This window comes from Dipodomys spectabilis, unplaced genomic scaffold (genome assembly GCF_019054845.1).
Source record: "Dipodomys spectabilis isolate Male_0828 unplaced genomic scaffold, ASM1905484v1 ptg000127l, whole genome shotgun sequence".
Lineage (NCBI taxonomy): Eukaryota > Metazoa > Chordata > Mammalia > Rodentia > Heteromyidae > Dipodomys > Dipodomys spectabilis.
The window spans coordinates 2,995,546-3,018,439 of record NW_024870804.1 but is presented as its reverse complement, the minus strand read 5'-3'; the positions used below and the strand labels follow the sequence as shown (position 1 = coordinate 3,018,439).

The following is a 22,894-nucleotide window of genomic DNA, read 5'->3' as shown; positions in this document are numbered from 1 at the left end:
GCAAAATTGAAAACAACATACAAATTGGCCTTGGGGTTGGAACGTTCGAGTTAAGTCCAGCTTTTACCACTTAGCCAGCTGTGAAGCCTCGGGCAAGTCATTGGCCCCCCAGATCTGCGCCATTGGCAGCTGAGGAATTCATAGCCCCTGCGGGCACCAAGCAGGGGCGCAGATGGTTTGGGGGTGATCAGGAGGGGAGTCGGGGCTGGACCTGCTCACCCTGCCAGGAGGTCCCTTGGGCTGGATCTTTCCCCAGGCCTCCCTTGATTGCACCAGCCAGAAAAGTAGAGTTTGGGGGGGCGGGGGGTTGGCCTGGGGGCGCTGGGAGGAGCCCCCTCTCCCGGCCGCCAGCCCGAGGCTTCTCCTGCCCGCCTCCCCCACTGCCAGGCAACCCAGCACGGCACAAAGTGGCCCTTTAAATGGTTTTTATAGCAGCATAAAAGCGCCGGCGGGCGGCCGGGCTCCTCCGAGTCACCCCGAGCTGGTAGTAAATTGCATCTCTTGGCAGAGGCCGCTGCGGGCAGCGCCGGGATCAATAGCGGAGCCCTTGCTGGGCGGAGGGCAGAGCTGCGTGCAGGGGAACAGGGCGGGGGCTGGGAGGAGGGCGGGGAGGAAGACTGCGTGCAGGGCTCTTGGTGGGTCTTTGGGGGACAAATGGAATCTGGATTTCAGAGCTGGGGGGGAGCTGTAACTACATCCAGAGGCTTCTCTTGTCCTCCCTTCTCTCGCCTCCAGGAGCAGAGGTGACATTAGGATACCGTTGTGATGCTTCCCTGGACCCCACAAGCTCAGCTGTGACCCCAGCTCCCCCATATCGGCCTGGAGGCCTGAGGCTCAGGCAGTGGAAATGCCTGCCTAGCTAAGATAGGTTCTGAGTTCAAATCCCCAGCGCTGCCAAAGCTTCCATGTCTAACAGTGCCGAGGCTCAGGGTGCTCAGGATGAAAGGGACAGGCCACTCTGGTCCTGGGACTTGCTGAGCCCCGGCTGCCAGGTGCCACACACTGTACAGCTCTTCAGAAGAACCCAAGGTATTATGAGGGTGTTGCAGCTCTGATCCATGCTTTTGATCTAAGTTCTCCTCGTCCGAGGTAAACTGAGAGGAGAGGATGAAAGAATCCAGGGAAAGAGGAAAGCTTTTTGTAGTTAGAGATGACCAAGCAACTGGTTGGTACACCTGTCATTCTATTCAGGAGGCTGAGAATAGGCGGATCCAGATTTGAGGCTGGCCCACACAGCTGTTTTCCCCAGCTGACACAGAAGGCTGAGGGTGGGAAGATGGTAGTGGCCGGGCCAGCCTGAGCAGAAAGGTCCATGAGACCCCAGGTCTGCAGAGGGCACACTGGGCTTCACGGTACCTCTCATCTGTTTCAGTGATGCTAGGAGGCCTAAAGTGGCAGGTTGTGGGTCAGGGGCCCACTTAGGTGGAAAACAAGACCCTATCCAGTAAAAAGCTAAAAACAGGGCTGGAGGTGTGGCTCACATAACAGAGCTTCTGCCTAGCAAGCACTAGGCCCTGAGTTCAAACCCCAGTACTGCCAAAACAATAAGAAAGGCTATGAAAAGAACTGTCCATGTACATATTCCAGAGACAGAACAGACGGATATTCACTCTACTGTCATTATTATATTAATAGTGGTGCTGGTAATTGATTTTTTTTAACTCAATTTTTTTCTTGTTCGGAACTTGAACTCAGGGCTTCTGGGTCCAATTAACTACTCAGAAAATTAACTGGAGATAAGAGTTTCATGGACTTTTCCTTCTTACGTTGGCTTCAAACCGTGATCCTCAGATCTCAGCCTCCTGAGTGAGTAGCTAGGAATTCAGGCACGAACTACCAGTGTCCAGCTTGAAGAAGGAGGGTTTTTGTTTTGTTTTTAACTTTTACTGGTTCTGGGGCTTGAAATCAGGGCCTGAGCACTGTCTTTGAGCCTCTTTGTGCTCAAAGCTAGTGTGCTGTACCGCTTAAGCCACAGCACCACTAGCTTTTCCTGAATAGTTAATTGGAGATAAGTCTCAGGGATTTTTTTTTCTGCCTGGGCTGGTTTCAAACCACCATCCTCAGATCTCACCTCCTGAGTAGCTAGGATTACAGGCATGAGCCACAGGCACCTAGCTTTGAATATGGAGTTTGGGGGACTTTTCTGCTTGAGCTAGCTTTGAATCATGATCCTCCAAATCTCAGGCTCCTGAGTGGCCAGGATTATAGGTGTGAGCTACGAGGGTCCAGCCGTCTTCTCTTACTTTTGTTCAACATTTCATCTAGGAAGCTCTTAGTCCTCTGACCTCTTACCTGCGTCTTTAAAACCAAAGGAGGACCAAGAAGAAATGGCATGATTCTCTTCCCTGAATTTCCCTTCCTGCCACTTCCCTAAATAATGATGTTACACAAATCCTAGGCAGAAAAGTCTGTGGGATTCTTACCTTCAATTAATCACCAAAAAAAAAAAAAAAAAAAAGCCAGGAATGGAGCTATGGTTTAAGTGGTAGAGCGCTATAGCGCCTTAAAAAAAGAAAAAAAAAAGCTTAGGGACAGGGCTCAGAGTTCAAGCCCCAGGACTGGCACCAAAAGAAAATAAAATTAAATGCCAGGCCCCAGTGGTTGTCGCGTTCCGTCTGCTGAGATTCACAGCATTTGACATCCAATTATAATTGCGGGGTCCTATAAAACAGCCCATTAACTGCCACGATGAATTCTGATCGCTTGTGGCAGGCATGGGGGGGGGGGGCTGCCTCAGGGCTGAGGATTCGCATGTGGTTCACAGGCAGCAGAGTCTTTCTGCTCTGGACCGATGGAGGGTCTGGGCCTGAGGGTTGAAGGTGTGGAGCTGGGACTGCACTTGGTGGCTCAGATGCCAACTTTCTTTGAGTTTGATGGGACGGCGTCTTGCTAATTGGCTCATATTTCCCACTCAGGCCCCTGACGGGGACAGGAAAAACCTGGCAGGACTTAGCATAGAGGCTTGGGACAGGTGTTATACACTTAAACCCAGGCAGCCGGGCTCTGAGCAGTGCTGTTCACCGCCTGTGCACCTGCTTGCTAGTCAGTGTCCTTACTCTATGGCCAGACATACACCTGGACAGCTGTGGCCATTTGCAGGTTTATTCCAAACTTTCTCTTTGGTTCTTGTGCTGGTAGTGGGGCTTGAACTCGGGCTTTGCACTCTTGCTTGGGTTTTTTGTTGTTGTTGTTGTTGTTCAAGGCTGGCACTCTACCACTTGAGCCACACCTCCATTTTGGATTTTAGCTAGTTACTTGGAAATAAGAATTTTATGGGCTTTCCTGCCTAGGCTGGTTTGAAACCTTGATCCTCAGATCTCAGGCTCCTGAGTAGCTAGGATGACAGGTGTAAGCCACTGGGGACCGAGTCCCAGGAAACACTTTTAAATAGTCTTTAAAGAATAGATCACATTCTTTATCTGGCCCTGAGTCTAGCTGCCCCCCTCTCTCCCTCCCCACTCAGCAGCAGCAGCAGCAGCAAAGATTCCTGCGAGAGCAGAGCCAGGTGAGGTACTTAGGTGACCGGGTGACCGGATGAGCAGAGTGGCTGGGGTGACCCAGGTGACCCCGGCTCTTCTTACTGAGGACTCCATGGCTCTGGGCACGGGTGCTGGCAGTGTTGTGTGGGTCTGGCTGCCTGGAGCAGGGGTATAAATCAGGCAGATAAAACAGAGCCCATAGTTGCAATAGACACTCGTGAGACCAGTCCACAACATCTACCCATGCCCAAGGAGCCCCTCCCAGCTCCCCACTCGTGAGCATCAAAAGTACTGATAAAAGCTGGGCACTGGTGGCTCATGCCTGTAATCCCAGCTACTCAGGAGGCTGAGATCTGAGGATCGCGGTTCAAAGCCAGCCTGGGTAGGAGAGTTCATGAGATTCTTATCTCCAATAAAACCACCAGAAAACTGGAAGTGGTGCTGTGGCTCAAGTGGTAGAGCGCTTGCCTTGAGTGAAAGAGCTCAGAGAGAGTGCCCAGGCCCTGAGTTCAAGCCCCAGGACTGACAGAACAAGGTGTTGACAAGAGTCCTCTGGGCTAGATAAATGGGCCTCACATTTGGATACTCAACAAAATGAATTCCCCTTTAATGGCACCTGCTCAGTGCTATGAGCTTGGTTGTCCTTAAGTGAACTTTCAGGAGAGACCCCTCCCCCAATTAAGGCCTAATGTGTATGCACCACATCTCATGAATCTCATTATAACAGAATGCACTGTGGCCATGGACACACGTAGTTCGAATGCTGCAATGTAACGCCACCTGCCACTCAAAGCTGTGCATCATGAAGGGCCTTCTGGTGGGAGGGGCCTTCTGGTGGGAGGGGCCTTCTCCTCCTTTCCTCCCCTTCCTCCCTCCTCCATCCCTTCCCTTCTCCATCCCCTTCTCCCTCCCCCTCCCTCAGCCCAAACCGACCTTCAGTGGTCCCAGATGCCCTTTCTGGGGGGGGGGCAGAAGCTCTCAGGTCCAGCTTGGCATCTTTCCAGAGCACCCCAAAGCTTCCTGTCAACTCTGCACCTTTCTCTCCTCTCCATGTTTACATGCCAATACTACCTGGGCCAGAAAAAGACACAGGCTGCCTGCCCTCTCCAGATTCCAGATGTTTTAAGTTTGCTCTGTGTGAGAGTGTGTGTGTGAGTGTGTGTGTGTGTGTCTCTCTGTGTGAGTGTGTGTGTGTGTGTACCTAACAGCAAGAGTATGTGGCTGCCAAATGGCCACTGGTTATCATCACATTTAATGGCTCCTAGAATTCTGTGAGGGAGGGACAATGGCAATCAGCCCCTTTTACAGATGAGGAACTGAAGCACAGACATCTTTCCTCCATCAAACTTACTAACAAACAAAAAGAGAGTCACAATTAAAAACTGGGTCATTTAAATTCAAAGCTGACCCTTGGGATTTAAGCCATGTCTTTTATTGGCTAAAAATGATATTTGAAAATTTTTCTCTCTTTCTCTCTCCCTCTTTTTTTTTTTTTCCTTTAAAGCAATGGATTTTCAGCTCATAACAAACTGTGGGCTAGGGATCAATCAGAAAAGCTCTTTTCTTTTTACATTTTTCTTTTCTTTTCTTTCTTTTTGGTCGGTTGTGAGACTTGAACTCTGGGCCTGGGCGCTGTCCTTGAGCTTTTCAGCTCAAGGCGAGCACTCTACTACTTGAACCACAGCACCACTTCTGGTTTTTTTTCTGGTGGTCAATTGGAGAGGAAAGTCTCACAGACTTTTCTGCCTGGGCTGGCTTTGAACCTTGATCCTCAGATCTCAGCCTCCTGAGTAGCTAGGATTAAGGCGTCAGCCACTGGTGCCCGGCTATCAGAAGACTCTTTAAGCCTAGTGCCTGCTTAAATTCTCCCATCTCTTCTCAGGTTTTTTTCTTTTCCTCTCTCATTTTTCTTTCTGGAAGGAGATCTTCCTGCCCATTCCTGGGTTTTAAGGATGAGTTCCGAGCCAGGAGCTGGTGGCTCACACTTGTAATCCTTGCTACTTAGGAGGCTGAGATCCAGAGGATTGAGGTTCAAAACCAACTTGAGCCGAAAAAATCTGTGCGACTCTTTTCTCCAAGGAAAACAGCCAAAAAGCCCCAAGTAGGGCTGTGGCTCAAGTGGTAGAGCTCCAGCTGAGCAAGTAATTCAGTGTCTACTAAATTCAAGCTTGGATGCTGGCAAAAACAAAAACAAACAGAAAGAAAGGAGGAAAGTGAATTCTGTCCAACAGCATATGCATCCTTATGGAGTCTTTTTTGTCTCCGATTAAGGAGAGACAGGAATGCTTAGTGTTTTGGAGTTTTCTTTTTCTGGACTGGAGCTGGCAGCTGGTGACGAGTAGCCAGTGGATATTTGGCTGCCCAAGAGAACTTCCTGCCCCAGAGGTGGCCTTATTTTTTCCTAGGGGTGATGGCAGCAGGGGTTAGCAGGGCACAGCCAGCCCTCCCGTGGGCCTGCCAGCCCATCCTGGGTATTTGCCAGGGCTACCAGCTCTGGAGACCACCCACGCTGTGTGTCCTGTGTCCCTCCCAGTCCCCATTGCGCTGAGCCTGGGGATTTCTTCGTGGAAACCTTCCATCTGGCTTCGGCTTGCTGCCAGTTAGCTTTCCTGTCTCTGAACACGAAGGAAGGTCTTTCTCTCCCCCCATCCATTCTTATCTCTCCGTTTATGTGCCCATTTCAATTGGGATTTATGAAGAAAGAAGAATTAACAGCATGGGCTTAAATGATGATAATAAAAATGCAAATTGACAATTTCCCTTTTATCAAGACGAAAGACTGGAAGGACAAATGCTCTAAGGTAATCGGGGCCGGGGAATGATGGGAAAGTTTTATTCTTTGCCGTTTTTCGTATCTCAATTGGATATCTATTACTTGCACTTCATAGTTTATCTTTAATTCCCCAAATGTCAAACGGGGAGAAAATAATGGAACATACATACGTGTGCTCACCATAAAAGTTTAACACATTAACACTGGCCTAATGGTTATAGATCTTGATTTTAAGGTCATTGATTGACTGATTGATTGTGTGTCTGTGTGTGTATGTGTGTACTGGGACTTGAACTCAGGGCCTGGATGCTGTCCCTGAGCTTCTTTTGTGCAAGGTTAGCCCTCTACCACTTGAGCCACAACACTGCTTCTGGCTCCTTTTGGTGGTTAATTGGAGATAAAAGTCTCGTGGACTTTCTTGCCCAGGATGGCTTTGAACCAGGATCCTCAGATCTCATCCTCCTGAGTAGCAAGGGTGAATCAGAGGTTTCAATACTTATTTCAGAGATGCTAATGTGTGTGTAGGAGAAGCTCATTTCTTATGAGTGGGAGAGGCAGCGAGCACTGTTAGCTGAGTCTAGATTCCTGGCGGTGAAGGACTGAATTCTGATTTGGGGTAGAATCTGGGGGGTGTGTCCATGAATCTGGTGCCCAGGAAGCTTTATTTCCATTCCAGGGCCTGCACATCAGTTATCTTGGCAGATTCTTAGAAACACACTGGACTTTTTTTTTTCCACCCCTGCCCTGCAGGCCTGCATGTCCAGGGTAAGACAGGAATCTGGCTGCAAGGCACTGCCAATCCGTGCTGTATATGGTGTGTGAGACCTGGGATTCTGCATTTCCACAAGCACCAGGTGACACAGTTCATGCAGGTTTGGCGGGACACACTCTGAATACTGAGCTTTCAGGAGACTTCACATTGCTCCAAAGAGCCGCGCCCAGTTAAAGCCCAGTCCCACCGGGCAGAGTTGGCAATGTGCTGGATTAATTTTTCCTATGTAGTTTTGGAGGTACTGAGTTTTGAACCTTGGGTTTTGTACTTGATAAGGTAGGCACTTGGCCACTTGAGCCATGTGCCCAGACCCTGGATTGCAACATTTCTAGCTAGCACTTTATTTATGGAGACTTAGGTTGGGCCACAAAATCCTCTAGGTTTTGCTTGGTGTGTTTGTGTGTGTGTGTGTGTGTGTGTGTGTGTGTGTGGTGCCGGGGTTCAAGGCTAGTGCTCTACCACCTAAGCCACAGCTGCTCTTCCAGCTTTTTGGTGGTTCACTGGAGATAAGAGTCTCATAGACTTTCCTGCCTGGGTTATCTTTGAACTGTGATCCTTAGAGTTCAGCCTCCTGAGTAGCTACGATGACAGGGCTGTGCCTGGATTTTGTTTTCATTTCTGATTGTCCCAATCATTGCCAATTATTAAAATGGAGCCTTTCATTAGAGTCCTTAAAGTATTCTGAAAGTGTGATCTACTCTAGATAGAAAAGAAAGAACTTATTCATATAACTTCCCAACTCATTCCCTGCTCTCTCCAAGGGGGACAAATCACCTCATTATTAGTGCATGAGAGGATTTTGTTTTGTCTACTGATACCTTTTAAAAAGCCTTTTAAAGTCAAGTTCCTTCTGGCTCATATCTGTAATCCTAGTTACTCAGGTGGCTGAGATCTGAGGACTGCAGTTCGAAACCAGCCCTGGCAGGAAAGTCTGTGAGACTCTTATCTCCAATGAACCACCAAAAAGCCAGAAGTACAGCTGTGGTTCAACATGGTAGAGAACTAGCCTTGAGCAAAAAAAGATCAGAGACAGCACCCAGGCCCTGGGTTCAAGCCCAGGACAGGGGAGTGTGTGGTGGGGGGCAGGGGGAACGTGTGGGAGGAGTCTTTTAAACATTTTTGTTTATTTATTTAAATTCATTTAAAGGTTTGTTGGGATTTGAGGGAGTCCAGGGAGGGGCAGCCCCACTTTTGTATCTGAATTCTGAGCCCATTGAGAAAGACAAAAGCACCAGAAGACAGGGGATTGCAGAATATAGGCTGTGCTGAGTGTGTTTTTGTGGCTCCCGGGGGGGGGGGGGGGGGGGGGGGGGGGGGGGGGGGGGGGGGGGGGGGGCCCACCGGGGAGTTTTCTGTTTACACCCCCATACCTCCCCAGAGAAAGGAAGGTGTGAATCTGCAGAGCTAACCACTCACCATGCATGCGCCTACACTACAAGGCCTGGGAAGTGACAAAACAAGGCTAGTTTGATCAGTTAGCTCCTTCTGAGAAGTGGAGAAATAGCAGCCCTGTGTATTCTAATTCATTACTGTTAGCAGAACTGGTACTCCATCTTTATTTTCTTTTGTGATTCTGAGGTTGGAACTCAGGACCTCACATTTGTTTGGTTTGCTTGCTTACAACTGTTACTGTGTCTCAAATGGTGTCTCCCAAACCTTCACAAACTGAAGACTGAGGTCTTTTATTCTGCTCAAGGGATGGAAAGCTTTGGTTCAGTCTCAACACAACCTAGTTCAGAAAAAAAAAACCCTCAGGCTGTTGATAGATTACATAAACATAAAGGATCCACAAGTCCAGTCCTGGGATCTAAAGCTTTTAATTCTCTCTTGTCTATCTCTTGTTTTTCAAAATTCAAGGTAAGAATTCTGATGGGCAGGTTAGCAAGTTCCCGCTTTAAAACTGTCATAAGCTGGGCTCTGGTGGCTCATGCCTCTCTTCCTAACTACTCAGGAGGCTGAGATCTGAGGATTGTAGTTTAAAACCAGCCTGGACAGGCAAGTCTGTGAGTCTCTTATTTCAAAGTAGCTACCAAGAAAAGCTGGAAGTGGAGCTGTGGCTCAAGTGGTGGAGCGCTAGCTAGCCTTGAGCAGAAAAGAGTTTAGGAATAGTGCTCAGGTCCTGAGTTCAAGCCCCAAGATTGGTACCAATTCCCCCCCCCCCCTCCGTCCCCAACAAAACAAAAACAAAAACAAACTGGCATAAAAGGAAGTGGAGGTGTGGCTTAAGTGGTAGAGCTTCAACATTGAGTAAGGAGGAGAGCAAGGCCCTGTGATCAAGCCTCAGTACTGATACAAAAAAAAAACAAAAAAAACTAGCATATACTGAGAAGATGCCCTTTAAAAACTGGGTGCAGTTTTCAGAAGACCTGAAACCGCGTCTTACTGCTGTGGCACTTGGAGAAGCCTGTGTCCTTTCATCCACTGGGAGCCAAGGTTACATTCACAGGACCTAAGAGGCAGCTTGAAACAACCAAGCCCATTGGCTGAGTGGAGCCAACCAGCTTCATCACCTACATGTCAACGGGGACAAACACCAACCCTCTATACGACAGGAAAATCTTGGCAGCCAAGTAGAAAACATTAGATGAATTCATTCTAAAGGTTTCTTCACTCAGCTACCTGGTGGCCGTTTGTCATCAAATTTCCCCAGAATGTTAATTGTTATACATTTGCATTCAAAATCAAAAGGAGCCTTAATATATGATTCTCTAATGGGCTAATGACCTCCCCCCCCAAGAGAAATGTCTCAGAAAAGATGGAGCATGTTGGGTGCTGATGGCTCACGCCATCAATAATCCTAGCTACTCAGGAGGCTGAGAGCTGAGGATCCTGCGCTGAAGCCAGCCCAGGTAGGCAAATCTAAGAGGCTCTAATCTCCAATTAGCAACAAAAAGCTGGAAGTGGAGGTTGGCTCAAGTGGTAGAGCACCAACCTTGAGAACAAAAGCTCAGGGAGCACACAGCCAGGCTCTTAGTTCAAACCCCAGTATTATTCCCTTGTACTTATGTGTGTGTGTGTGTGCCCACATGTGTGCTGATACTGACGCTTGATTTCAGTGTCTTGCACTCAAGGCTGGTGCTCTACCACTTGAGCTGCGCCTCCACAAAGGCTTTTATTTCCTTACCTCACATTAATATTCTTCAAAGGCAGAAAAGGGGCATCGGAGGGGTGGCGGAGGTGGTAGAGCAAAGACACCAGATACTAAGTTTGGATCCCAGTCTCAGACCAAAAAAAAAAGAAAAGAAAAAAAAAGAAAAAAATAACCAAAGGCAGGAGAGAAGTTAAAGTCCTGGCTACAATATCTTTGTGTCTTGAAGTCTTTGCCTAGGGCATTCTATCTTGGTGTGTTCCTATTATGCAGAATCCCCTTGCTCTGCTTTTCTCGAAGCCTCTCAGCACCCCTGTCCTGAGGTCGTGTGCCCCTTACAGCCACCCACAGGAGCCTCGGCTGGGTTCACCTGGGTTCAGCGAGGCCCAGGCGGTCGGTGGAGGTGCAGCTTGAGTCCAGCTACAGCTGTGCCCCCCCCTTCTTCTCTCTGTGCCTAGAGAGGAACCGAACCCCTTCCCAGAAGCCTGGGGAGGAGCACAGCAAGCCTGCAGATGGACAGCAGCAGGTGGACTGGCGGGCCACGCCTACCCGGCACCTGTCAGTCAGCCGGGACTCAGCCACGCCTACCCGGCACCTGTCAGTCAGCCGGGACTCAGCCACGCCCACCCGGTACCTGTCAGTCAGCCGGGACTCAGCCACGCCCCACCCGGTACCTGTCAGTCAGCCGGGACTCAGCCACGCCCACCCGGTACCTGTCAGTCAGCCGGGACTCAGCCACGCCCCACCCGGCACCTGTCAGTCAGCCGGGACTCAGCCACGCCCACCCGGTACCTGTCAGTCAGCCAGGACTCAGCCACGCCCACCCGGTACCTGTCAGTCAGCCAGGACTCAGCTACGCCCCACCCGGCACCTGTCAGTCAGCCGGGACTCAGCCACGCCTACCCGGCACCTGTCAGTCAGCCGGGACTCAGCCACGCCCACCCGGCACCTGTCAGTCAGCGGGGACTTAGCCACGCCCACCCGGCACCTGTCAGTCAGCCGGGACTCAGCCACGCCCACCCGGCACCTGTCATCAGCCTGATTCAATCCACCAGACACCTGTCACGCAGGCAGACGCATCACCAGACCTCCGAGACTCAGGGAGTAAAAGAAAGGTTGTCACACACCATCCCACTGCCTGGATTTTTGTCAGACACGCAGTTGATGAGGAAGAGGCACAGAAGGAAGTTTCTAGAAACCCGATGGTTCCTCCTTTCCACCGTACTTTTGTCTTGTGCTTTCCTTTTCTGTGTAACCCGGTGATGATTGCTTTTGTCTGTGTGTACTTTGGGGGTCCAGATCCCAAAGAATGGGAACCCAGAAGGCAGAGATTGGATTCTCTGGAAAAACCCCAAATGATAAAGGGACAGAGAAGTTTACTCCATCCCACACTTCCGGTTCTGCCTTCTGTCTTGGCCCATTCCTGCTGCTGTAACAAAATACCATCAATGGAGAAGGTTCGGGACAGTGGAAGATGAACGCCTGACAGGTTCAATACAAGACCACGGCTTGAATGCTGTGCTCCCAAGCGGCACACTGGACCGATGGGACAAGGGTCTGAGCTGGCTTTGAACTGCGATCCTCAGATCTCAGCCTCTAGAGTATTGGGGGTTACAGGCATGAGCCACCAGTGCCTGACACAGAACACAGTTTTTTGTGTTTGAGGATATCTGTCTTTACTCTCCTCCCCACGAGTGGTAAAAGCCACATGAACTCCTTATCTGCTAGAAAATCATAGGTCAAGTTCATTGTCAAAGCATAAGGAGCCCCACTGGGGCACTGGTTTATTGGTCTAAATTGATTGGTCAGCTCTCTGGTGCTGGACTCAGGATGATTCACATCTACGTAAGTTGGGGAAAGGAGATGCTAATTTGCACATCCACATTCCCTGCTGCACTATCCACAATTGCCTAGCCACAGAAACAGCCCAGATGCCCCATAATAGATAAGTGCATCCAAAACAAAATGTGGTCTCTATCCACAATGGAATTTTACACAGCCATTAGAAAGAATAATACCATGCCATTTGTGGGGAAATGGATGGACCCAGAACAAATCATGTTAAGTGAGGTAAGCCAAGCTCAGAGAGACAAACAGCACAGATTTTCTCTCATATGCGGAAGCTAGATCTAAAATACACCAGGACATGATAAATTATGCAGGACTGTAAGCATTCACACACAGTGAGACCAAAGGAGGACACTCTTCGGAGAGGAACACAAAGGTTCAATGCCTATGTGCATCTGATCATACAAAATAATAGTTATCAAAATGAACTCCAGGAAATAGAAATAACAGGATTTTTTTCATTATTCTTTTTCTTTTATCTATCTTTGGGAGGGTAGGTGGGGCACAGAAATGGAGGGATACAGAGTGAACAAATGCAGCCGTGGTACTCCCTAGCCACTATGTGGGAAATGAACTATACCACTTGTGGGTGGGGAGGGAAAGGGGAAAACTGGGAGAGAGCGAAGGAAGGGGTGACATTGTCCAAAAAGAATCGAATGTACTCATTACCTGACTTAGGAAATGGACAATTCCTCTGTATATCACCTTTACTAGCACAATAAAATAGTAATCAAAAAGAGAAAGTCTATCTCCGCTCCTAGTACAGGGAGGTGTGTGGGGTTCATGCTAGACTGGAAAAAGAATGTGGACTGGAAAGCATTGCAGATGGACCCAGGATTTAGCCCAGTCTCTATAATTTGATCGACACGCACCTAGACAGGTATACAGCATTCTTCCTTTTCATCCCTTTAAAGAGGCAGCTCTCCCTGGCTCCTGTCCCAGCTTTCTCTAGGATCGCCCTTCCTGTCCCCCAAGCCCAATGCATCATAAAGTCATTGTGTCTGTGCCTCGGGTTCTCACTGATCTGAGCTGCATGGACAAGGGCCAGGAACAGAGATTAACACAGTGTGCAACCCGGACTCCCGTCCAGTTCTCCTGTGCATTCAATAGCTGGAGGTCCACGCTGGGTGAATGGAACCCCGCTGACCGCTCATTTGTATAGTATCTTGTCTAGTGAGTTCTTCTTGACCTAAGTTGCACAGCAAGACCTCCCATATCCTTCTGGGCCATTGTGCCCGGGTCGCTGGACCTGACTTATTCCGTGGTGGCCATGGACATTGGGTTTCTGTGATCAGAGACTAGAGCCCAGAGTTTAGACTGAAGCACCCACTCGAGACAAGGTGCTGTGTGCTTGGTTCTGTAGCAGCTGCAGACCTCAGCTGACAGTAACACAGACATTACTACCACAAAGCAGAGAAGCGAGAATAAAGGCCACATACGGACAGCCTACTGTGTGCTGGGCAAATACATCCTCACTTTAGCTCCACAACAAACTTTCTTTGTTTTTTTTTTTTAGGTCCAAGACTGGAACTCGAACTCAGTACCTTGCTGCTTTCACTCATCGGCTAACTCTCTACCAACGGAGCCATGGCTCCAACCCTCAACCTTTTTATTTTGCAGGTCCTGGGGCTTGAACTCAGGGCTTGAATGCTGTCCCTAAGCTTTTGTGCTTGAGCACTTGAGCCACAGCTCCACTTCTGTATTTTTTGTTGTTGTTGTTGTTGGTTAATTGAAGATTAGACTCTCACAGATTTTTCTGTCCAGGTTGGCTTTGAACCACCATCCTCAGAGCTCAGCCTCCTGAGTAGGTAGGATGACAGGCGTGAGCCACCAGCGCCCGCTCTTTCCTTATACCGCTTCTCCTCCTCTACCCTCATTTGATCCTTTGCCAGACCCAAGTCTCCTTGCTCTAGCGAGCTCTCTTTTGGGTGGTCTTCATTTACTACTCAGTCCTTCCTTGCTGAGTGGAATGCAGATAGGTGGATCGCTGTCCCGAATCATTCCAGTGCACCCATCCCAAACCTCTTGGTTTCTTCTGAGCTATTAGTGACAGAGTTGCACATTTGTGTGGCATTGCTGGGAGTTTTGAGCACTCCAGACAGAGATGGTGTCACACACACACACACACACACATACACACACACACACACATGCCCTGAGGAACCTTTTTGGTCTCACCCCGAATAGTCAAATTTCATCTGCTTAAACTACACTAATTTGGAAACTGCCAGTTTGCCCTGCGGCAGACTCAGTGTTCAGGGACATTTGCCCTGGATTTAAAATCAGAGCCTTCTCAGCAGATTCATGTTCTCCAGATTTCCCTCATTTCCACTCGGGTTTCTAAGGTACTAGAGCACCTCTCATTTGCATACAATGATTGATATGCTAATTACAGCAGACTCATGCCTATTCATGAAGGCTGAGAGGTCACTCAGTTGGTGCAGTTAGAGGATTCATGTAACCGCAAGGATTAAGGCTGGATTTAGGTGCATGGAATTCATAATTTTCGTCTGTTCTATGAAGTCTTTACGGTCACTGTAAACAAGCATATGTCGCTGGCTGTTTCGGGTGCTGGCTGGGGTGACAGCTTTGTGTCTCAATGTGATTCTGGCCCCATTGACCACCAGGTTACCCTTGCAAGATTCCAGGACACCAAATACGTTTGAGTGGGGAATGACTCAGGATGAATTCTTGTGTGTGTGTGTGTGTGTGTGTGTGTGTGTGTGTGTGTGTGTGAGCGCGCGTGCGCATGCGTGAGTGTCAGTACTGGGGCTGGAACTCAGGGCCTCTCGTTCTTGATTGGCTTTTTGTTGTTGTTGTTCAAGACTGGAGCTCTACCACTTGAGCTTGAGCCATACCGTTAGCCCAGCTTTTTGCTGGTTATTTTGGAGATGGAGTCTCATGGTTTTTCTGACTAGGCTGGGACAGTGAACTGAGATCCTCTGAATCTCAGTCTTTTGAGTAGCTTGGATTACAGGCATGCACCCGCAGCACCTTATTCCTCCTTCGGGCCAGTGTGGTACAGTCTCGATCCTGAACTTCATGGATTGCGGTGGAGATTTTTCCACACACAATTGCACTGCAGTAACTGCAATAACACAGTAAGAGCTGTGACTGGGTGATGTGAACACACACGGACAGGACAGGAGGGCAGAGGTTGGGGTGGCTGGAGGAGTCTCACAGATTCCAAGCAGGCACGTGGAGTCATGGGTGGGGGAAGGGCACTCCAAGGCCAAGGGGAGGGAGGGGTGGAGGCCCGGAAAGGCCAAGAAAGGAGATCACATGTGAGGCAGGAGCTGGGGAATAGGAAGGAGCAGGAGAGGAGCAGAAACGAAGTTGGGGGTCCCCATGGGCTCCATGCTGGGGGGTCTGGAGGCTACCCTGGGCTTCTGGGACAGACTCAAGGCAAGGTTGGGAACTCAGATGTCTCCAGATGAGGCTCACTGGGGAGGGGACCTGGGGGCGTGGACAGCCCCTGTCCACCGATGGCAGCCACGTGGAACCCTAGTGGGCAGGGTCCAGGAAGCCAGACTTCCTTTTCCTCTCGTTTGTTTTTAAGGAGAAAGTAAAAATGCATCGTTTTCTATAAATGCTTCCAGTTTTGTAACCGTTGGTAGATATTTTAGAACATTATGCTGGCCACGTATCAAGATATCTGATGTCTCTCCAGCTCTCGGCTCTTGGGTTTGCAATTTCCAATTCAAAGCGCCTAGATCTCCTGTGCTGTGCCACGTGACCTCTTTGCAGTATCACATGACCTCCCTTGCAGTGTCACGTGACCCTTCTGCACCATGCTCTTCCAGCGGGCCCTCCCCCTGCACCTCAGCCCTGATCCTCTGTGCACCCCCCCCCCCCCCGGCCCTCCCCACCTTCCCTGGTGTCAGTTGTACTGGGAAGAATGAATGAATGAATGAATGAATGAATGCATGCATGCATGCGCTCCGTGCTGCAGGCCTGGCTTCAAGATCAACAACATGAAGGACACGAGAGTGCCGTCTTTATTTCACAGGGACAAGCATGATTCTGTGCATGCTGAACACGAAGCTCGTGTGAGGAAGTTACCCGTAACAGGAGAGTTATGTGCTTTTGAGTCCGTGGGGGGTGCGAACAGTCACGCATGGGCCTCCTCCTCCAAGCACAGGTGAGCGTGTGGCCCTAGAATCCAGCCGCTCGTTCCTGCTAGCAGTGCCCTGGCCCTGCCCATCCTCGGCCCTGCTTTTGCGGTCTCCCACCCCACTGCCCGCTGGGGGCTGCTGGGGATACTGAGGCTCCCAGGGAAGGTGCATGCCACGCGCAACCATGAGCCTACTCCTGGATGGATGGTGACAGGGACAGGTCGCTGTGCCCAGAGCCACAGAGCCATGCAGAACGGCCACCACTTACAGATACCTGTCACCATCGGAAAGAGCCACCCCTGTTCCAGCAGTGTTCCCCCAAGGCCTCTCATGGAAAGAGGGAGGAAGACTCTGGACCTGAATGGACATACCAGAGGCAGACTGCCTTTGCTTGGTGAGGGCCAGCGGCAGGCTGCCTCCCCCTCCCCGGCCCCCTCAGCCGGGGGTCTCTTGGCCTGTGTGGGGGTCTCTCATTTCAAGATGACCCCCCCTCCTCCAGGGGACCCAGGTGGGGGAGCTGGGAATGTTCTTGGCAGACAGGGATCAGAGGCTCGGGAAGGATCGGGAGGGAGGAAGGCGCGCACCCTGGCGTTGGAAAAGTGGCTTATTCCCATCGGAAATCCTGCCCCACGGTTTCATAAAATTTAATATTATAAGGTCTATAAAATTCCCGGAGCTGGTCTATCACCTCGGGGTCAATCTGGACATGAGTTCTGCCTTTTGATTTGCCTAGGCACCGAGGCGAGACGCTCGATTCTGGTTTTTTCAAGCAAGGGAATCCTTTGGTCTTGTTGAAATAGAAATGCTTGTCGGTGATGAAGCGCTTGATGCCCAGGAAATCCTGCACGCGCCCCATCTCCCCCGCGGGGTCCACGATGAGGCGCTCCCCGCTGACGAAGAGGATCTGGGCCAGGGGGAAGTAGCGCAGCCAGCTCTCCAGGTGCAGCGCGTACATGCCGATGCGGATGGCGCTCCACGACACGTCCACCAGGCCCAGGCTGCGGTTGCGGAAGGACAGACCCTCGAAGGTGGGGATGTCCGGCTTCTTGGACAGCGTCTGGGTGTAATCGGAGATAGCCCTGGTCACCGGGTTCCGGACCACCACGATCAGCTTGGTGTCCCGGGACATGTTGAAGATCCGCCGCGGGGCTTCTTGGGTGACAAAGTAGCTGGGTGTCTTCTCCAGGGTGATCTGAGTCTCCAGGGTCCTGGGCATCAGGCTTCTGCAGGGGAAGAGACACAAAGCCGGGTCAGACAGAGCTCCCCCACCTCCCAGGGGTCAGGACCCAGCAAGGCCTCCACACCCCTCCAACCCCCGTCACCTGGTGAGTCCCCCTCTTTGCTCACCTGGAGAGGAGCCTATTTTGTTATCTTTCTTCTCTCTCTCTGTCTCTCTCTCTCTTTCTTAAATTAAAATTGGGGCTGGTGCCGGTGGCTCACACCTGTAATCCTAGCTAGTCAGGAGGCTGAGATCTGAGGATCGTGGTTCAAAGCCAGCCCTGGCAAGAAAGTCTATGAGACTCTCACTAACTCCAATTAACCACCAGAAAACCACAAGTGGCGCTGTGGTAGAGCACTGGTCTTGAGAGCTAAGGGACAGCGCCCAGGCCCAGAGTTCAAGCCCCACAACCGACCAGAAAAATAAAATAGAATTGTTATTATAAAGGTAACGTACAGAAGGTGACAGTTACATAAGTCAGGTAAAGAACACATTTCTTTTTGGACACTGTCACCCCTTCCCTCGCTCTCTCCCAGTTTTTCCTCCCATCCCAACCCCCAAGTTGTATAGTTTAGTTTCCACAGAGTATCCAGTAAGGGCCAATGCAGTCTTTTGTTCACCCTTTGTCCCTCCATTTCTGTGTCCCTCCTCAGCCTCCCAAAGACAGACAACAAACGAGAAGAAAACAAACAGCAAAAAAAAAAAAAAAAAAGGAAAAGCCTCCATTTCCTGGAGTTCATTTCAACAGATATTATTTTGTATGATCAGATGCACACAGGTACTTTCTGAGAAAACCCTTGTTCATTTCTAAAGCATCTTAACTAAAACCAGGCACTGGTGGCTCACAGCTGTCCTCCTAGCTACTCAGGAAGCTGAGAGCTAAAGATCGAGGTTTGAAATCAGCCCACACAGACAAATGCCATGAGTGTCTTCTCTAATTAATCAGCAAAAAAGCCAGAAAGGGAGGTGTGGCTCAAGTAGTAGAGCGCCAGCCTGGTGAAAACAAGAACAATAAAAACTAAGCAAGAACATGAGGCTCTGAGTTCAAGCCCCATGGAACTTCCTCATTTCTCCGCAGGTCAGAGAGGAAGTTTCGATTGCTTGTTTCCAGACGCTAGCAAATGGCTGAACTTCTCTTAACCTGTAATGGCTTTAAGCATCACCCTGTCTTGTCTACACAGCTCTGCAGAAAACACCAACAGAGCTCACTGTGTGGACGCCCCTCCCATCTCCTGTGTGAATTCACACCACAGCCAATCAGGTTCTTACATCCGGTCTCAGCCCGAGGTAATTAATTCACAAAGAGAAAAGATAGTAGGGTGGGTGGTTCTGGTAGCTTGCTACATCCTTGCTGAAGCCAATTGGACCCCCACATCCTGTGCCTTGTGGCATTTGTCTTGGGTCCTACTGTGTGATACACCCACCAAGGTCAGCGCTCTCTCCCCCCACCCCTTGCAATACAGAACTGAACTAAGGGCCTTGTGCTTTACCGCTGGAACCAGGCCCTCCAAATCTTTTTGCTTTACTTTTCAGATAGGGTCTCACACTTTTGCCTGGGCCTGGCCTCAGACCACAGTCCTCTTGCATGGTTGGGATGACCTATGTGGTCTCCTACACCTGTTTGTGTGAATTTTGTTTTGATTTTGGGATAGGACCTCAGTATCTTTTTTGCCCAGGTCTGGATTCTTGGCAAACTACAACCATCCTATCTCTTCCTCAAAAGTAGTGGGATTGGGCTGGGAAGATGGCTCAGTGGTAGAGCACTTGCCTTGCATGCCTGAGGCCCTGGGTTCGATTCCTCAGCACCACATAAGCAAAAATGAAAAAAGCCGGAAGTGGCGCTATGGCTTAAATGGTAGAGCGTTAGCCTTGAGCTGAAGAGCTGAGGGACAGCACCCAGGCCCAGAGTTCAGGCCCCACGACCGGAACCTCCCCCCCCCCAAAAAAAGTGGTGGGATTAATGGGTGTGAGCCACCCTACCTGGTCTTGTCATGGGGCCATCTTAACGGTGGACTGAGTGTGTGTGTGGAATGAAAGAGACCTTTTCTGGAAAAACTCACTTGGGAGTCCACATGGCCTGGATTTGAAGAAGGCATCAGCCATGCTCGTGGCCAGGTACTGTAAACCCCAGACACAAATAAGCTCATAGCTGTGTTTCAACCATCTCTCTCGGGCTGCATAATTACCCCACGATGTGATTTCTCACTGGGGCTGGAGGAATCTGGGGCAGACGACAGCAAATCACCAACGCAACAGTCAGCCGCGGAGCCTGGATTCAAGTGTGACTTCAGCACTCAGGAAAATGTGAGGAGAGGAAATAAAAATGATCTTGGCACCAAAACAGCCTTTCTAGGGATGAGACAAACACCCCAAAGGAAGAGACTCAAAAGTTAGACTGCCTTTAAAAAAAAAAAATCTAAGCCTCTACAAAGGGAAAATACCCATCACTGAAATAAAAAGAAAATAGCTGATTGGAAATATATATATATATTTGTAGTATGTATTCTAGACAGACAGTTTTATAGATTGTTCATCTACATAATCGATCTAATTTCTGTATTTTTTCAGACCTCTTGGAAATCCAGAGAAAGAGAATGAGCCAGTTGGAGCAAGAGAAGAGTTGGTAGCAAAAGCAACAGCTGGAAAATATCTCAGTATCACACTCCATGGTCTCTCAACGCAACTCAGTAGAGCTCAGGATTAAAGAAATGTGAATTAGAGCCACCAAGAGAACCTATCATTCACTTGGAAGTCCGAGACTTACAAGTCTCAAGAAAATTGTTTTTCCATTTTGGAAACATGAGTGTGTGTGTGTGTGTGTGTGTGTGTGTGTGTGTGTGTGTGTGTGTGTGTGTACACCTATGGCTCAGCATCTACCAGTGCCAGGCAATACCACATCTAACTGATCGCTGATTCCAACTGGTAAACTTCTCACTCTCTTTTGACTCTTCACCCCAGCCGGCCAGGCTCATCACGGCTGTCATTCACTGTGGCCAGTGTTGCAGGAAGCTACCCACCGCCATTCCCTGGCTAGACTACTTTCTAGCTCACATTCCGAGCCTGTGGGCCCTGTGTGACCCTCTCCAGTGACATCAGCATCCAAGAAACAAGATGGTGCCCAGGGGAGGTGTGGTACCAAATGGTATTTGAGGGAGGTCTCTATCCCTATGGTGTCTCCATGAGTCAATCTCAATAAACACACAGTACACATAATCAGTCAAACCTTTTTGCTGTGGTTCTGAAATGGGATTTCACTTCCTGCCCAGCTGCCCATCTGGACCACGATCCACCTATTCATTCTCCTTACAAAGCTAGGATGACAGGTGTGCTGTACCATGTTCAGCTATTGGTCTCATCGACTATCTTCTTCGTTGTTGTTCAGACTAGCCTTGAACTTTAGACCTTCCTATCTCAGCTTCCCAAGTAGCTAAGATTTCAGGCATCAGCCACCAGCACCTGGCACTATTCTAGTATTGTGTGCGCACACTCATACTGTGGCTTGAACTCAGGATGACTTTTTTGCTTAAGGCTACCACTTGAGCTACACCTCTGTTTCCACTATTTTGCTGGTTTATTAAGGGTAAGAGTCCCACAATCTTTATTACCCAGGCTGGCTTTGAACTATCTTTTTAATTATACTTATTATAATATTTTACCATGCTAGTCAACAGTTTCCAAATATAAATTTAATTAAGTACATCCTATGACAATCATATGTACCTACCAAAATCCTACTAATTATTCCATTGTGATTTATGTTTGGGGCCTAAAAATTGTATTAATATTTTAAATCGGAGGCAAAAACCAAAGCAAGGGGGATTATTGCCCAAAAAGAAATGGAGTCTTTACTTGACAAGTAACTGTAACCCCTCTGTACATCACCTAATACTTAAAGAATTCAATCCTACTGTTAGCCAAGTGAGTCCCTTCCCATAGCTTAGTCCACTCCTTCCCTTCTCCACAGCTTAACATGCTCCCTTCCTAGGCAACATCAGGCCCGTGTAGTAAAGGCAGTAAATAATGAACTTCCAGCCCCTCTACCTTGGGATGGCACTTCTCTGGGGCAGCTGCCACCATATAAGGCAACAAGAGCCCCTTAGAGTGACCTTCAGGTCTGGGCAGCTGCAGGGACCGTTATTTACTATTTGGACAGCAGCCATAAATCCTAGTCCGCCATGATGAAGCCCCAGGCCCACATGCCCACACCAGGGTCTCCGCTTCCTGGCCCCTTCTAGCCCTCCCAGACCTCCTAGGTCACCCCAGACAATAGCTGGTGCTTCTTCTCATTCCTCTCTTGTGAGAAGGAATCTTGCCAGCTCCCTTTCCCAGCAATAAGCCTTTCTTTTGTTCTTTGTACCTGGATGTCTGCATGGTTCTCAGGCAAAGTCTAATTCATCTTATTTAAACTAAGACCTACTATAATAAAAATATCATGCAAAAGCTCACGCCTATAATTCTAGCTACTCGGAAGGCTGAGATCTGAGGATCATGGTTTGAATTCAACCCTAGACAGGAAAGTCCATGAGACTCTTACCTCCAAGTAAGCACCAGAACACTGGAAGTGGAGCTGTGGCATAAGTGGTAAGAGCACTATCTTTGAGTAAAAGAGCTCAGGGACAGGGCCCAGGCCCTGAGTTCAAACCTCATGACTGACCGGAAATAAAAGAAAGAAAGAAAAGAATAACATCTACCATCTTGGCTCCAAGTACAGCTTCCCAGCCCAACCAGCAGCCACGGGCTGGAGGAGAAAATGGCCACCCACTGGTCGTTGGTGCCTGTCTCTCGGATCTGAGCATCTTTACCTTCAACACACAAGTCTCTCGTGCTGTAGCACGTGCTCCACCCAGGAGTGCTCAGATCCACTCTAAAGACTCATCGGTGCTCACGCATTCTAAATACTTCCAGAAAATTCCCGAAACTTCCAGATTCTCCAACCAATGACTGGATAAGACCAGGAGTTTACTCTGCTTTTTTTTTTTTTTTTTAACACCAAACCTATGACCTCACACTCCAGGGCCCCCCGGGGGTTGGAATGGTGTGGCGAAGATGAGCTCCATCACCTAGCCCTACTTTCTGTGGTACTGCAACACCTCTTAGCGGGAGCTGCTCAAACAACAAAGTTGTAAATGCATGAACCTGTATTTTGGTATTGGAAGCCACCTGTGTAACCATCAGCTCCCCAGATCTGAGGCCTGATCAATTTGGAGGAATCTGGACTCTATCTCTGTCTCTCTCTGACTCTCTGTCTCTGTCTCTGTCAGTCTCTCTGATGCTGGTGCTAGGGCTTGAATGTAGGGCCTTGTGCTCTTACTTGGCTTTTTTTGCTCACAACTGGTGCTTTACCACTTGGGCTGCACCTTCACATCCAACAGCTTTTTGCTGGTTTCTTGAACTTTCCTTCCCCGGGCTGGCTTTGAACGGTGATCCTCAAATCTCAGCTTCCTGAGTAGCTAGGATTCCAGATATGAGCCCCCAGTGCCCGGCTTGGGCATGCCAATCTCATTCTTCCAGGAGCTTTCCTGCCTCTCTGCCCAGGGACAATGGCCAGCTCCGCCCCTCATGTCCTCAAGTTCTTCAAACCTGGTGAGCTGGCCAGCCTG

General features: G+C 49.4%; 1 protein-coding gene across 1 annotated transcript in view; it reads right to left on the bottom strand.

Annotated features, from left to right (window-relative positions):
- Positions 1–16,679: 16,679 nt before the first annotated feature.
- The window catches only part of Hs3st2 (heparan sulfate-glucosamine 3-sulfotransferase 2), a 69,277-nt gene continuing 63,062 nt past the window's right edge, over positions 16,680–22,894 (bottom strand). Inside the window, exon 2 of the mRNA XM_042689840.1 lies at positions 16,680–17,298. Within this exon, the coding sequence (XP_042545774.1) occupies positions 16,680–17,298 (619 nt within the window). The remainder of the gene's footprint in view (positions 17,299–22,894) is intronic.